This window comes from Nematolebias whitei, chromosome 18 (genome assembly GCF_014905685.2).
Source record: "Nematolebias whitei isolate Nwh7 chromosome 18, NemWhi1, whole genome shotgun sequence".
Taxonomy (NCBI): Eukaryota; Metazoa; Chordata; class Actinopteri; order Cyprinodontiformes; family Rivulidae; genus Nematolebias; species Nematolebias whitei.
The window spans coordinates 30,012,839-30,029,675 of record NC_056515.1 but is presented as its reverse complement, the minus strand read 5'-3'; the positions used below and the strand labels follow the sequence as shown (position 1 = coordinate 30,029,675).

The 16,837-nt window shown below is 38.1% G+C and overlaps 1 protein-coding gene across 1 annotated transcript in view; it reads left to right on the top strand.

Moving 5' to 3' along the window:
- Positions 1-15,179, top strand: part of kcnn2 (potassium calcium-activated channel subfamily N member 2) — a 15,811-nt gene extending 632 nt beyond the window's left edge. Inside the window, exons 2-8 of the mRNA XM_037692031.1 lie at positions 2,141-2,559; positions 2,777-2,918; positions 3,030-3,140; positions 5,882-6,009; positions 7,675-7,683; positions 11,921-11,990; positions 14,904-15,179. Coding sequence (XP_037547959.1) covers positions 2,141-2,559; positions 2,777-2,918; positions 3,030-3,140; positions 5,882-6,009; positions 7,675-7,683; positions 11,921-11,990; positions 14,904-15,179 — 1,155 coding nt within the window. The remainder of the gene's footprint in view (positions 1-2,140; positions 2,560-2,776; positions 2,919-3,029; positions 3,141-5,881; positions 6,010-7,674; positions 7,684-11,920; positions 11,991-14,903) is intronic.
- Positions 15,180-16,837: the final 1,658 nt, after the last annotated feature.

Genomic DNA, 16,837 nt, shown 5'->3' with positions numbered 1-16,837 from the left:
AGGTGTTATATGGGTGTGTGTGTGTGTGTGTGTGTGTGTTGTGAAGCAACTGAAACAAGAGAAGTTACATTTTCTGTGAAAACGCAGCGCAAATGCAAAGCGCTGAACGACGGCTGAAATGAGCTAAGAAACAGAAATGGGCTTCTTAACACTAAAGGAAGCTGAACACTGGCTAAAAGTTAAACAAAGTAAAATAGCTGAAAGCAATACAAAGTAAAATACTAGCTCAAAACCATAGGTAGCACAACGCTGCGCTAGCTAAAATCTAAAAATAACCAAATTTAGCTAAAGCAGCAAAAAGATAATTAAAGACTGAAAGTAGCAAATGGTAAGCTTATTGTGTGAAAAGATTAACTAAAAGCTAAAGTAGCTAAAGAGTAGCAAAAAGTTAAATGTAGCAAAAGTCTAGCTAAAATCTAGAATGAACTGCATGTATTGAAAAACAAAAAGCTTGCAAAATGCTGGAAGTATCAAATGGTATGGCTAACAAAGTACAGGTCTCTCCTGCAAATGTGACTAACCTGTATTCCCTCCATCCATGTTTACCCACTTCTTCCTTTTTGAATCACTGGTGCCCATATCCAGATATGATGAAGTCACTAAACTTCTTGTCTGAAGAAATGACAAACATTTCAAAACAACAAAAAAGTTATTCTGGACTTAATGTGAGAGATAAAAGACCTTAAAAGGCAAAATGAGGAAAAGGATAAAAGGGTTGTTCTTTTAGAATGCCGAGTTTGTGACTTGGAACAGTACTCCAGCATGACTGATGTGATGGTAATTGATAGAGTTAGTAGAACATATAACAGAATACATAGATGAAAATAACAAAATGTAGTGAGGATATTTATTGATTTGAAAATTGCATTTGTTAGTATCCATTCATCCATTATCTTTACCCGCTTCTTCCTTTTCGGTTTGCGGGGGTCACTGGTGCCCATGCCCATCCATCACTGTGTGAGAGGCGAGGGACACCCGGGACAGGTCCAAGTCCATCACAGTGACATGTAGAGACAAACAACCATTCACTCTCTCACCTAGGAACAATTTAGAGTTACCAATCAGTCTAACATGCATGTTTTTGGTCCTTGGGAGGAAACTGGAGTACCCGGGGAAAACCCACACATGCACAGAGAGAACATGCAAGATCCATCCAGAGGAGCCCCCAGCCAGGATGTTAACCTGGGCGACGTCCTTGCTGAGAGGTGGCAGCTACCAACTGTGCCATTGTTCAGCACACAAACCTGTATGAAGAAGGAAAAAAGACTAGCTAAAAGCTAAAAAAGCAGAAGTCTAGCTAATAGTATAGAAATAGATACAATAAGATAAAAGTATCTAAAAGCTGGCTGATAGTCACAAGTAGCAGAACTGTAGCTGAAAACAATAAAATTATCAGAATGATAGCTTTAAGCCAAAATTAGCAAAAGGCTAATTAAAAGCCAAAAGTTGCTAAATCTACTTCTTCTTCCTTTGGCTTTTTCCTCTTCAGGGGTTGCCTCATCCTCCATCTTACTCTGTTCTCTGTGTCCACTGAGTTTTCCTGGCAGCTGCATTTCTAACATCCTTCTACCAATATACCCACTGTCCCTCCTCTGGACATGTCCAAACCATCTCAGTCTGTCCTCTCTAACTTTATCAAAGCTTCCACTACTTGTGCTTATTAGCCAGCTTTTAGATACTTTTAGCTTGTAGCTATTATTTTGATACTTTTTGCTAGTCTTTAGGTATATTAATTTCCTTTTTCAAACACTTCAGTCACGTTGAGACACAATTGCAGGAGAGACCTGCACTATATTAACAAAAGCTGCATAATTGTGGCAAAAAAAAAAAGTTACATAAAAGAAGACAAAAATAGAGCATATTTTACCTAGAACAATGATTTTAAAGGGATTGACCATTAGAATATTTGTAAATAAAGTTCATTATTAGAAAAAATATAAATATTAAAAACCTAAAGTGAAAGTTTTCAGCTGAGCGTTTTGACATATGAAAGGTTAAAGTTACACAAAATGTGCAGAAAAATAATGTATGAATAGTGTGATTGCTAAATCAACATTCATGCTAGTTTGTTTTCTCTAAGATGTAAATGTTTGCTGTCTGTAACTCTCCACCCCCCCCTCCCTGTGCCCTCCTCCTGCAGCTCTTCATGGTGGACAATGCAGCAGACGACTGGAGGATAGCCATGACTTACGAACGCATCTTCTTCATCTGTCTGGAGATCTTGGTGTGCGCCATACACCCCATCCCAGGAAACTACACCTTCACCTGGACCGCACGCCTGGCGTACTCCTACATCCCATCCAAGACAGACGCAGACGTGGACATCATCCTGTCCATTCCCATGTTCCTGCGGCTGTACCTCATCGCTCGAGTCATGCTGCTGCACAGCAAGCTCTTCACCGACGCCTCGTCCCGCAGCATCGGTGCACTCAACAAGATAAACTTTAACACACGCTTTGTGATGAAAACCCTCATGACTATCTGCCCCGGCACTGTGCTGCTGGTCTTCACCATCTCGCTGTGGATCATCGCTGCATGGACAGTGAGAGCTTGCGAGAGGTGCCTGGATCAGTTTCTCAGCATGAAACATGGATAAGGCATAAAAAGCGAGACCACACACTCACTCTGATAAGACAGACTGATTTATTCTGCACAAACCTGACAAAACACTTCATTTTAAATACACGGGGTGGAATAGAATTGTTTGACTGTGATTGTCCTTTGAAATAAATCACACGAATGTTGGTCAGCCTGTTACATTTATTATTTATTACAGGTACCATGACAACCAGGATATAACCAGCAACTTTCTTGGAGCCATGTGGTTGATCTCAATCACATTTCTCACTATTGGTTATGGGGATATGGTCCCACACACATACTGTGGAAAAGGAGTCTGCCTCCTGACAGGCATTATGGTGAGTACAACTATCTGGATCCTTTTATCATATTTTAGGAAAGCATTTTAGGATGTTTTCATGAAGATTGCCAAATTAAAAGAAATTAGTCCAGGTTTGTGTCCTTTATAGGGTGCCGGCTGCACTGCTTTGGTGGTGGCCGTAGTGGCGAAGAAATTGGAACTAACCAAAGCTGAAAAACACGTCCACAATTTTATGATGGATACCCAGCTGACGAAAAGGGTAAGGAAAAGTTTCCCACCCAGCATAGCAGCATTGCTTTAAAGCACGTGTCAAACTCAAGGCCCGGGGGCCAAATGTGGCCCTCGTGGTCATCTTATCTGGCCCTCAAGATGATAATGTTAAACATAAAATACTTTTATCGCTTGGATTTTTTCAGTAATCTTTGATCATGGTGTCAAAAGTGCAACAAAGAATGTCAAATGTGACCAATCAAACTTTTGTTGAAAAACCTGCAACCAAGAAAGATGTTAAGTATCTAACTTGAGTTAATGTAGATTCTGAAACTGACCCTTTGTTTGAAAAATATTTTAATTTTGGTCCCCTTTAGTAAGTGAGTTTGACACTCCTGCCTTAAAGTAAGAGTTGTTGTTGTTGTTTTAGGTAGTATGTGTAGTTGTCACCAGAAATCAGTGAAATCCTTACAAACCTGGAGTAGAAATCACTGAGGGTTATCAGTTTGGAATATATGGCACAAGTTTTAACAAACTATTAGATAATCTGAGCATAGTGTCTGCTGTCTTAAAACAACTCAAATCTTAAAAACATCATGGCGATTTCGATAAACACAATTTTATAAACCTTTATAATGTTGTCATCTCACCAGATGGCTATTTACATACAGGTATATACACTGCAAAACAAGGTGACTGAGTTATAAGGGTTTTTTTTTTTCTAATCAAATATGTTAAAGGAATTGTTAATTTCTTTTAAAGTGATTCTACAAAAAAGTTGTGAATGATAAATATCTAACTTGTCATAGGTAACTCTTTGAACAGCTTCTGTTTGGAGAATTAGCATTTACCTCTGATCAAATTGATGAGTTAGCAGGTTATTTAGAAGTCTAGTACATTAAATCATTAACGTTGTGGCCACCGTGGGGACAAAGTGGGTCGAGACAGGAATAATTTGGGCACCGAAATAATGTGCATGGCCTAAAATACAGATTTACTAACTGTGCTCACCAAAATAAGTAGGTTGTTTTTTTTTTTTATCTGAGTACCTCAAGAGAATAAAACATGTCTGATCAACTGACAAACAGCCATTCTTGGGGATATTTAAAAATGTCTGTTTTGTCTGGATTTTATCACTCAAAGTGGTAAATCAGAAAGCTGCATGGTGAGTTCCTCTTTACTTTATAGTTTGTTCTGATTCTTTTTAAAGCTGATTGAACTTTGTGGTCACTGCATAGTAAAATATATTCAATTTCTGCCCTGACACCAAGCACACAAATTGCTGATTGTTGTCACAAATTCAGTGAGACTGCAAGAAAATGGCATATTTTCACACAATTTAGTCGCCAGCTAGTAGCCACAGCCCGATGATATACCACCTTTACTTGTAACATCACAAAACATCATTAAAAGCTGAACTATCCCTTTAATATAAAGGGATAGTTCAGATAGATCTAAAACAAAATTGTGTTTGTATTTTTGTTGATTTAAAGAAGGCATTCAATACTATTGACCAAATTACTCTCATTGAAAAATTGAATAAATATGGCATTAGAGGACTAACACTACAGTGGGTATCTAGCTCTTTGAAAGACAAATGAATGACGTAAGATCTGACATCTGTAATATCACATGTGGAGTTCCTCAAGGTTCTGTACTTGGACCAAAGATATTTATTTTATATGTGAATGACTTGGTAAATGTGTCACTTAAATGTGTTCTATTTGCAGATGATACCACTTTTTTGTTTGTTTGCTTGGGTAAAGATATGGAATGGATGTTGGAGTTGATGCAGACAGAATTTGTAAAAATGCAAACTTGGTTTAAACTTAATAAATTATCATTAAACTTAGATAAAACTAACTATATGATATTCAGTAAAAGAAAGAGAACTGTCAATGTTCCATTTAGAGTTGAGGGTGTTGAGATTTGTAGAGTTAGTGAGGTGAAGTTTTTGGGTGTTATCATTGATGAAAAGCTGACATGGAAACATCACATAAATGATGTAAGAATAAAAAAAACTAAATCTATTGCAGTACTATACAAAGTAAGGGACTTATTGAATGATAAAGCTCTGTATATGTTGTATAACACAATAATTGTTCCACGCTTAAACTATTATATTGATGTTTGGGGGAAAGGTGTAACAATTACAAATCCTATTTTTGTTTTACAGAAAAGAGCTGTAAGAATATTAATCATTTCAGTCACTCATCAAGTACTTTATGTTATAACCTGAAGTTATTGAAGTTTCATGATTTGGTAGATTATAATATTTTATCAGTTATGTATAGGGCTTATGATAACACATTACCTTTAAATATCCAATTAAATTTTGTTAAAAGAGAGAGTTGTTATAATCTTAAGGGGACAGAAAGATTTGTGAAACCTAAATTTCGAACTAGTTTGAAGGGACGGTCTACTTCAATCCAAGGAATTAGATTATGGAATAATCTGGAGAGTGATGTTAAAAATACGTATGTTTAAGAGAATGATCAAAGCTGGTTTGTTAAGAAAATATGAAATAGCTTAATGTGTATTTGTATGAATTGTTGCTCGAGAAGGAGTTCTTTATTTTGTTTTTGTTATTTGAAGATTATTATTGTTTGAATTAATTATTTGGAAAAAGGGGCAGATATTATAAGATTTTTTTCTTCTTTCTGCCGCCTTTCATTTTATCTGCGATTGTATTTCTTATTCTATATAGAATTGTTTTGTTTTTTAAAAAATGAATAAATTTTATAATAATAATATGCATTTGTGCTTGTTCCTATTTTTATGTGCTTGTAGGTGAAAAACACAGCTGCGAATGTTCTCAGGGAGACTTGGCTCATCTACAAGAACACCAAACTAGTGAGGAAGATGGACCACGCTAGAGTCAGAAAGCACCAGAGGAAATTTCTCCAAGCCATTCACCAGTAGGTGACCACCCCTCTCCCACCTAACGTTGCTCACTAGCCTGCAGGACATTAATATGATTCACAAAAACCTGAAATCTGAATTGTTTGACACCTGTAGCAAAAATATATGTGCTCAGATTAAGGCAGGGTGTTTTGTATTTTCACTTACTTTTTTTAATTCTCTGTATAAAACATCCACTGGACCTTACAGGTTGTATCAAAAACTGGGTATGAATTGCTATTTGTTAGAGTCAAGCTCAGTTCAATGTAAAATATTTGGGAGTTTTTAGTCTTTTGGTATTGATTTGTCTCTTGTTTGCCGTGTGCTGTCAGGTCGACTCGTGTGTCTCCCTCTCTGAGTCAGGTGTCAGGCTGGCCTCAGGGGCTGACGCATCTGGGTTTCTGTTTCTCCGCTGACCGGTCAGACACTCACCTGTCAGCTAGTCCTTTAGCAGGTCCCCAAAGACTTCCAACTTACTCCAAAACAGTATTGATTTTAGCCTCCCTCGCTGTTGTTTTTCCTCACGCTACAGTGCTCACCAACACTTCCACTCTGCGGCTTCCTGTCTGTAGCTGCTGGAAATCTGAGCGGTGCTTTATCAGGATAAATAACGAGTGATTTTGTTAGTATGTACTGTAGCTTAACATTTCAAGAGGCAAAAAAACAAAAGTTCTCTGCGTGCGTCTGTTTTCTTTCTGCGGTTTAAATCGTGTTTATGGATTCTCTGTGTGCAACTTTGATTTGCTCCTTGTGAACATACATTTGTGTTTTAAATATCTTGATTACAAGACAGGGCAGGTGAGTTATATTTGCTCCTGCAGCCAGCTTTCAGATTGCTGCAGTTAGATTGTGTTTTCTTGCCCTTGATGTTGGATTTAGGCAATTTGCAGCAGTGATAACAAAGCCTCGCCTCCTGTTCTTTAGAGCTCGGGTCAGACAGTCTCATAATGCGAACTGCTCCAAGCTGCAGATGAATCTATAACCTGCAGAAAATGAAACAGTCATCTCACTATGTGTGCAAAAGCAGCTTCTCGGCATGTTGTCCATGTTCCCTCATTGCACCTTTGTCTTATAACGATTTTGTCCTCCTGTCGTCTTGATTTAGCGTGTTCACAGGCTTAATCTTGGAGTTTGAAGCGATGCCTGCAACCAGGATGCAAATATGTTTTGACTGAGCTCAATTAAGAAGCAACCAGCCAGGTTGAGGGCTGATTAAAAAGCCCAAAGATATCAAAGTCCTGTCATGCAAATCTGTTTATTTCCTTCAATTTCTCATTGGTTAAAATAAAAACAGATGAGCGTTAAGCTGATAATTGAAGCAATGGATGCTCGAGGCATTGGTTTTGTCCAGGAGTCTTTTCAGAAACGCAAACACCATCAAGAAGGTTGTTTTTATTGACTGTGCCTCAGATTGGTGCAAACACCAAAGAAAGCTCCTGTGTACGTCTGATAACCAGGGTTAGGACCACAGTGGATGAAAAACCAGTAGATTAGGTTCAGAGCACGGCTCAGCCCAGGAACAGAAGAAATACGGGAAAAAAATGACAAACTCGTTTCAGGACAAGATTTGTCAGCAGTCCGATTTTTCTCATCTGAATATGTTTATCTGATGTTGTGATAATCCATTTGTCTACTTCATGTTCCCTTTTTTTTTTCCTGTTTGTGTCCGCACAATGCAATAGAGCTCGAAAGTAAGTCTTCGCCTTTAATGTAGCTAGAGTCTTGTTGTGTGCATGCTAACGAGAGCTTGTCCTTGAACCCAATGATGCTACTAAAAAAAAAAAAAAACTTGTACTCCCTCATTTGATAAGTGAAATTCATGCCTTGGATGTCGTTTGCAATTAACCGCTCCACATGACACATTCAGGAAGATTACATTAAATAAGGTGTCACACAGGATTTTGTAAGTTAGTTAACAAAACGCTCACGGACATTTATCTTTAAGGTACATGCAGCACACCGTGAACGCACCTACGGATTTATACCAAGTGAATTTCAATTATCAGTGATGGAGGGTGTTTTTCTTTCCATTTCTGCATGAACGTGATGAAACTTTGACCTTTCATCAGAAAGCCACTGATTAAACTCCAATCAGCTGTGTTTTCACATACCGAAGGATGACGGCTGGAGCTCCCCACCAGACAGAGCTGCCATATTGCAAGTGCATTGATATTTTCTCCTTTTCTTCCCCTCAAAAGACTTGTTCTTTACAACAGAGCAGTCATGCTCATACAAGAGCGGGGCTCGGGGGTCATCTTTCGGCGAGTGGAACTGTTGTTGCGCCTGTTACTGCATTTGCAGCCACACATTTCCTCCACTCCTCTGCTGGAATAACAGACATACGGGCTGTTAATCAGCGCAGTAACAAGGACATACACCTGTCATGGAAGGGTAATCAGAAGAGTTAGCTGAGGTACGTTGAGTCCAACATCAGGATGTCTTAGAGTGAGGTTTACGCCACAGCAGCTGCAAAATCAAGATAACCTTGTTGAGATCACTGTCCAGTTCCAGCCTTCAAGGCTAAAATGGGAATCACATAGGAGGCCAGTGAGTGCTCGTTAGTTTGAAGGTCAGTCATATAAAGTAATCTAATAGGGAGGTCAACTTCCATGAAAATCCCATTTGTGCCAAAGAGGATACAACTATAAATGTAACGTCAACAAAAACACACTGGAGAGAGGCTAAACTGGTCAATGGATGTCTGTAATCAACAAAACTTAGAAGTCTGGTCGGCACAGAGTCAAGTTTGCAACACTTTATATAAGCAAACATTAAATGTAGACTTTATTCCGATGTGTTAGTGGGATTTATTAAACCTAAACGAGGAGCAGTAATACGTGTTAACTAGGGATGCACAATATTAGATTTTTGGCCGATATCCGATATGCCGATATGTTAAAAATTATTTGACAGATAACAATACAGATTTTTTTTATTTCCTAGACCTACTTACAGAGACTACATAGTTTTCTCTGCTGTGGAATTAAAATACTACATTATTCTGCACGGTCTTTGTCAATATGGCCTGCTACCAAATACAGATGCCAAAAAGGGGGCTGAAAATGATGTAACACTATATAAATATATAATATACATATATAAAAAAGAGCACTTTTTATATCGGTATGTTAATTTGATGGAATGGAATCCCTAGTTTTAACCAAACAGATGCATATGTCAGGGGTTTCCTTATGTTTTTAACTTTTAATTCCCCCAAATAACCATTGTAGAGATGCATGAAAAAATGCAGCTAACATTGCTATTTATCAAATTGGCTCAAAAACTGTTGTGGTGTTTTCCAACTATTTACTGTTTTCCATATACTGCTGTGACCCACAGAGAGGCCCTGACTCCAACTTTTTGATCCTTTTACTGGTTGTGTTGTGATTGAATCCACTATCGGATTATTCCAAGCTAACAAAACCAAGCTGAGTTTTCAAGCTTACGCAGGTGGAAAAATCACATTTTTTTTCCCCCTCCACAAAAGGTTCAGACAAACGTATTTGAAACATTGGTCGTGACAAAAACCCAGGAAGTCTGAGCAGTACTAACAGGGATTGCTCTGATAGATTTAGTGGAGTATTGAAAGGCGTAGTCGTTTCCCCTGACGAATCGCAGGCAGATTTAAGAGGGCCTGTTCAAAGGTAGAACTGCCTGAGAGGAGTGATTGACTACGCAACGAAGACAGAATTGAAGACATCGGATAAGTAGGGTTTTCATTATGGCCCGAGCTGCTCTGTTCTTCAACCTCTCCATCCTCTGACTGCGAAATGTTTATTTCTAGTAGGGTTCACATCCAGCCCAAACCCAGCATAGAGCGTCTATTATCTGATATATATTCAAAGAGATGCTGCATTTCCTTACTTTACTTACAAAAGGTGCAATAGTTGCACTTACTTTATGATTTTATTAAGCTTTTAACTTTTAAAATGTGAGGATTTTCAGCCTACTCTGTGTTTTTCTTCACTACTCCTGTGGCACCCTCTGTTGGTTAAACTTGTCAACATCTTCACATTTACCTGTTTTCAGGAGGATAGTAAAACATCCTGCCCATACATGAAAATAGGGCCATGTCAACTGATTTAAAGCCATTGTGTATTCTGTTGATTCATAGGACAACACAATTGATTCGCACACAAACTGTTGATCGTTTTACTCTCTACTGACAATAATGTCACAGTTAAAAGGCCCACCAAATAAAATCAAGGCAATTTTTTCACCAATGTTCATGTAATTGAGAAAATGTTCACGAGTCAGGATAAAAAATATATATATTTTTTTTAATATCTTGAAGCAATATGAAGTTATTACTCTGGATTACTGCATTGTTGCTGTTTCAGAGCCCCCTGAGAGAATATTGTAAAAATAGCCTTTAAAAGCCTAATAAAAGGAGACGGGTTCCCTGAATGATTTTGTACCTAAAATGTCACTTTTTCCCAGTAATTTTTATATCATAGTTTGGTTTTTAATACATAAACATGCCTCTGCTGTCACAAGTCAAATTAAACTATTTATGCCTTTTTATTAGCGTTAGATTTTCCCTTGTATTGTAAAGTTTGCTCTGAAATCATGATTTTCTAAGTTCCTATCTGTGTTTTTTTATTATTAATTTTGGAAACCCTCAAAAAAGCAACACGGATGCAGACAAAAATTCATAGCAGTGATCTAAATCTTACAAAAAGCAATTTATGTTTAACAAGTACATGCTTAATCTGTGGTTTTGTTGTGTTTATTTTTTGTTTTTGAGATTTTTGTTCATTCCTGTCCCATTTATTTTCTCTATTTTCTTTGTGTTCAGTTTGTTTCTTATGCCTCCCTGTGTTTTCTGTTATTCTCAGTACTTTTTCACAGTAAGCCTCTGCTCCTTAGACCTGCCCCTCCACCTCACACCTGCTCCCTGTTGTTATTTTACCCAGAACTGCTTTTATTCTCTCCACCTGCAGTCCACAATATCTTCTCCTAGAGTTATGTTTTTTTTTTTTTTTTGTATGTTTGTTTGTTTTTGTTTTATTTTCCTGTCTGACAGCATTTTGTTTCCTGTTTTTTCAGATCTGAATTTTATTATTTTCCGAGCGCGTTTAGTCGCCCTGCATTTTGGGGGTTTAAATCCTTCATCACACCTAACAAACAACTTGGTTTTATCAATCATAATTTAAAAAAGGAAACAACTTTAGAATGTCATGGCCATTTTATTTCCTTGCGTGTTAAGCAGAACCAGGACTTTAGAAGTCCTTAATTTTTTTTTTTTTTATTTATTTATTTTTTATTAATTAATTAATTCAACCTTTATTTATACAGATTTTCCCATTGAACCTCAGGGACTCATTTACAAGAGAGACCTGGTTTTAACTAAGAGTGATGACAACAATGGACAATCATAAAAAGCATACAAATTGAGAAGAACGAATAAAAGAAAATGGTATTTAAAAAACGAAATTAAACAAACGCTAGGTTGTAAAACGATTTAGAATGCTAAAAACAGAAATAAATTAAGTCCTTTATTATTATTATTATTATTATTATTAAACTAATAATTGTTTATGTATATAGGGACAAGCATTAACAAATACCAGACATTACAACATTTACAGCCTGGGCACATTTGAAATGCCAGTCCTTAGATGGGTCTTTATCCAGCATTGAGTCCCATGAGTCCTTTATTTTCATTGATTAAGGACACAGAGCTGATTTTTTTTTTTCCTAATCAGTATTAGCTCTCCCCCTTTCTGTTGCCTCCTTTCCTCTTGCATGCAGCTCAGCCAAAAAAAAAAAAAGAAAGAAAGAGTGACCCCCTGCAATCCTTCCATTCTCCTACACACATCCCTGTGCATGTCCCAGGAGTGCTCTTCATGTGTATGCCTGTGTGCGCACAAAACTCAAATTCCTGATAGAGTTGACTCACTGGGTTCTGAATGGTCTTGTGTTCAGATTGAGAAGTGTTAAAATGGAGCAACGCAAGCTGAATGACCAAGCAAACTCACTAGTGGACCTTGCCAAGGTAAGCTAGACTTCAACAGATCACTGCTGCTCTGTCCAGTTGGCCTGTTTCACTTCTGTGGGTGGAATTCAATGCATGCTGTTTCTCTCACTAGTTGTCCTTTCTTATATAGACAAAGTCTACAGGTGTCAAATAAACAGACAGGCTTTAAGTTTTTCTCATGACTGTGGTTGACTGCGCTCACCTGAGCGTTAGATTGTTTGAATGCAGAATAATAACCCCTTTTATTTTTCAGTGTAAGTTTTACAGATCCTGTTCTCCAGATAATGACTGAATAAAACTAACGAGAAACCCGTCAGATTTTTTTGGTATTTCATAGTGTTTGCGTTCAGATGCACTATAAGTCGCCAAGCCTCAGGGAAACACAGGCAGTGTGCCAGTCTGACACAGCAGAAACTCTAACCTGGGTGGGGAGACACTGTGACTTGATGGTTCAGCAAGAAATAAAGGCAGGAAAGAAGAAGAAAGAACAAAGAGGAGGGGAAAGCAGGACACTTTGACATTCAAAAGCACACCCCAGTCACGCTGGACTGAAGCCAGCATGTCACGAAAGGTGTTCGTTAATGCTGCCCAATCATCTCATGCTCTAAAACAGCAATGAGATTTGGGATTTGGTGCTGGAAAAGGTGCCTAATGGTCGCTGCCGCTCAGCATGCATATCAAACTGTTGTTGTGGGAGCCTGCAGCCGTGAGAGGGCAGTGCACGCTGTGGATTCTCATGCTCTCAGTGGGAAGTTTGAGCTGCACATGAGCAGAAGGTGCATTATCACTGCAGTGCAAGGCCAAACTCCTCAATTCATCACTTTAATTTATTCTCACTACAGTCTATGATGGGGCGTTTTTCATTTGCTCTAAGTAATACAGTACTTATTTCTTGTTTCTCTTTGCAGTGTTCCTGTTATGTTTGAATTGCATGCCATCAAACTATATAAACTGATCTCACTTTACTTCGTTTCTTATTTGAAAACTGTAAGTGCTTTATTGCTCCATAATCGTCCTCCTCTGATAATAAGGGCTGCTCCTCGTGCATGACTTTCTGGGACAGATTGAATCCCATCAATATTTAATTTCTTCTTGTTTCATCTATAATTTTACGATTTATTCAGCTCTAAATTTGCAAGCAAGAACCAGAAGAGAAACGTATCCCAAGAATGAGTTTTACCTTTGGTGAGCCGCCCAACGATCTTTACATGATGAGTAATTATTGATTTATAGATGCAGCCAAATGCAGTAAAACTCTTGTTGGGCTGAGCGGTGCAGTGTTTCCTCACTGCTTTAGACGTCCCATCATTCCTGCCTCACACATCAGAATAGAACGAGGTAAGTGATGGATGACGTCACCTCCAGCCTGACGGAGATTATTAGCTTCTACACTGAGACCTCCCTCTGCTCAGCTTCACCCCGTGAGAATAAAATACATGAGAAATGTGACAAATTCCTGCATCTGTTGATGACAGTTGTGGGCAAATATATATTTTATTTAAAGTGTGAAAAGAAGGTTAGTAAGTAAATAAAATGTTGTCATCGACTGCCTTTCTTGTGTCCTCAAGCTCTTAGTAAAATGTTTTATTTCACATGAAAATATTAAGTTTAATCAACATAAAGCTGCAATCATACATCACGTTTTTTTAAATAATTATGGCTTTTCTGAATTTGAAAACTCTTCTGCTTTAAATTAAATTGCTAACGCTGTTCTGTTCCCCAACTGGTCCCTGAAACAGCGCTATAATGAAAGTATTTTTGGGGGGTTTCAATGTTTTTGCAATGTTAAACTGTAAAAGCTTAGACGTTTTTAAAAGCAACTTTGGAGTTTCTGTAAAATGTGAAAAAAGGAATGATCTGCTGCAAATGATTCAAAGCCCATCTTAAAATCCTCACTGATGCAACAAATCAAGTGTTGAAACAGGAAAATGTTTTGTTTAATACAAAATAAGCAGGTTTTACAACATTGCATTTCACTTATGTGACTTTATGCTCGACAACTTTCATCTTGTTGAAGTTTGAAATGGCACAAAACAAAACGTGTTTGTTTTTAGGTTTAACTTTTTTTAATAACTCTTCATCCTATAATGAATTTTCGTGTCATTTTACTTTAACCTCAAAATAACTCACACCACAGTAAAGGAAAGGTGATCAGGAACTGAAAAACTGTTTGGTTTTTTAATCATTAAATGACAATCAGCATCATGGTATGTTCAGGTTTCATCCATTATCTTTATCTGCTTCTTCCTTTTCGGGTCGCTGGGGTCCAGCTATTATTGTGCGAGAGGCGGTGGACACTTTGGACAGGTCTCAAGTCCATCACAGGGACATATAGAGACAAATGAGACAAACAACCATTCACACTCACTCATAGGGACAATTTAGAGTTACCAGTCTTGCTTGTTTTTGGTCTGTGAGAGGAAAGTACCAGGAGAGAATCCACGCAGCACAGAGAGAACATGCAAACTTCAACCAGAAAGGCCCACAGTCGGGATTTGATCCAGCAACCTTCTCGCTGAGAGGCAACAAGTCTACCAACTGAGCCACCGTGCCACCCTTGACACCTATTATCTGTGTCTGCATTCATTATAAAAACTAATACGGAAGAATGAACAAAAATGAAGAAATCACTGAAGAATTGACCGGACCATTAGCAGTTCATCACTTGTGTTTTATTTACTTGTTTATTTATTTATTTTTGCAAAAAAAATTATCCTGGTCTAAAGTTAAAAATGAACATTTAACCTTAATTTAGTGTTTGAGAATGTGCAGCTTTTCATTTGCATCTCTCAGTCTCTTGTGTAGTAGTTTCTCTTTTTCCAGATTTGAACTTAATCTGCACACTTATCAGTATTTACGAGTTATTCATTCAAACCTGACACCAGTCTGGCAAATAACTGCATGAAGGGTGTTTCTTCTGTCCCGTTGCAGACTCAGAACATCATGTATGACATGGTGTCGGACTTAAACGAGCGAGGCGAGGACATGGAGAAGAGGATTGCCCTGTTGGAGACAAAGCTGGAGACTCTACTGACTAACTTGCAAGCTCTTCCTGGACTCATCAGCCAGGTCATCAACCAGCAGCACAGGGACTTCATGGAAGTGCAGCTCCAGCCGTATGACAAACACAACCCCGAGCGCTCGCAGTCGGTGTCACGACGGAGGTCATCCTCCACGGCGCCACCCACCTCCTCAGAGAGCAGCTAGAGTCCAAAGGGAAGGCCTCCACTCAAAGACGTTTGCCATCATATGGCCAAGTTGCATTTATTGTAAAGCCTTATGGTTTCAATAAGTATTATCCAAATTCTGATGACAGAATTTGAGTCACTGGGGACGATGAATTTTAATGGATAACTTCATGCTGTTATTGTTTTTATTACCTCAAATGGTGTCGTTATCCTCGCTCTGGTGACAGACCACAAATAATGGCGCTTCCCTCAGTAATAAAAGACCTATCAATGGGGCTATGACAAGAACTCTTCTCCGTCTCTATGCAGAGGTTGCCAGTTCTAGGTGGCAAAATTACCAGGTGTGAAACTATTGCACTAAAATAGTGCTTTACACAGACTTTGTGCTTCTGCTGGCTTGATTCAGATGCTGTGTTCCAATCAGGGAGCATGTCGGTAACACTAAGGAAAAGTGCTGTGCTTGATGGCCAGGAGTCAAGTGACAACAGGAGGAAGATGAAAATCCCTCCGACACAGAGTCACTCAGAGATAACTTAAAAGTCTTAAATTAAAAAGGGGACAAAAATAACAACAAGTATATTTTAGGTTAGAAACAGCATCAACTATAGCAGTTTTCCTTTGCAGAGTCCTCCCGTAGAATGCCTATTTTTGGGAGGAGGACGACATTGCAAGTGATTTGACCCTCAAGTCAAAAGGAATGCATCAAAACCTGTACTTGCACTTACTTTTTAAGCAATGCACTTCAATGCTGACTGATATAAAGATGCATTATTTGTTAAATGACGATTATGGTAGAAATCTGGGCATGGGTTTATTGTCATAAACCAGGTCAAAAGTCCTCTTTGTTTGTTTTTCGTAAAGATGCATTCACATAGACTTGTCGAGGTCTACAGAAATGCACTGAATGATCATAAAGGAAGTAATTACACCCATCTTTTGCTGTGTCTCCCCTTTTCTGTGCTATCTGTGCTCACTGTCATCGCAGCTGGGCAACAACATATTCTGAACGACAGCTGAAAAATGCATATTTTTATACATTTACATGAGGACAAGCACACCTCTTCAATAGAAATATGGTTTGAAATACTGTATCTTAGCAAAGAGAGTTTTTTAAGCATAAATATGCACATTATTTTACCCAATAGGCATTATTATTCAGTATTTGCCCATGTTTACTGGAGTTACACAGAGCAAAGCATGGGTTGGTCACTCATCCAGTCAGCTGTGTTGAATTTGTCACCCACAAACCAATAAATCAACAAGAAAGTTTGCAAAAATGACAGCTGTGCAGTTGACAAACTTTAGCAACAAAGATTCCAATGAGAGATTATATTGTATGCAACTTTACTGATAATAATTAAATATTAAAAATACACAATTAGACAGGGCTGTGTTCTTTTTTTTTTTTTTTTTTTTTGAGTGAGATGGTGTATCAATTAGGACTATTAAAGAAGGTTTGTAGGTGTTGCTGCATAAAACAAGCTTCTCAAATCACCAAAGACAAAGTTTATTTTCTCTCAGACCAACCAATACGGCATACACAGTTTTTTTTTTATCTGAGCGCATCATCAGAGTAAAGTGTGCTCCAGCAATAAACTTGTAGCAGCCATTTTTATTTTCATTTTTTACAAGTAGAATGCACATTATTATATAGTAGGAAGCTGATTTAGCCACAGT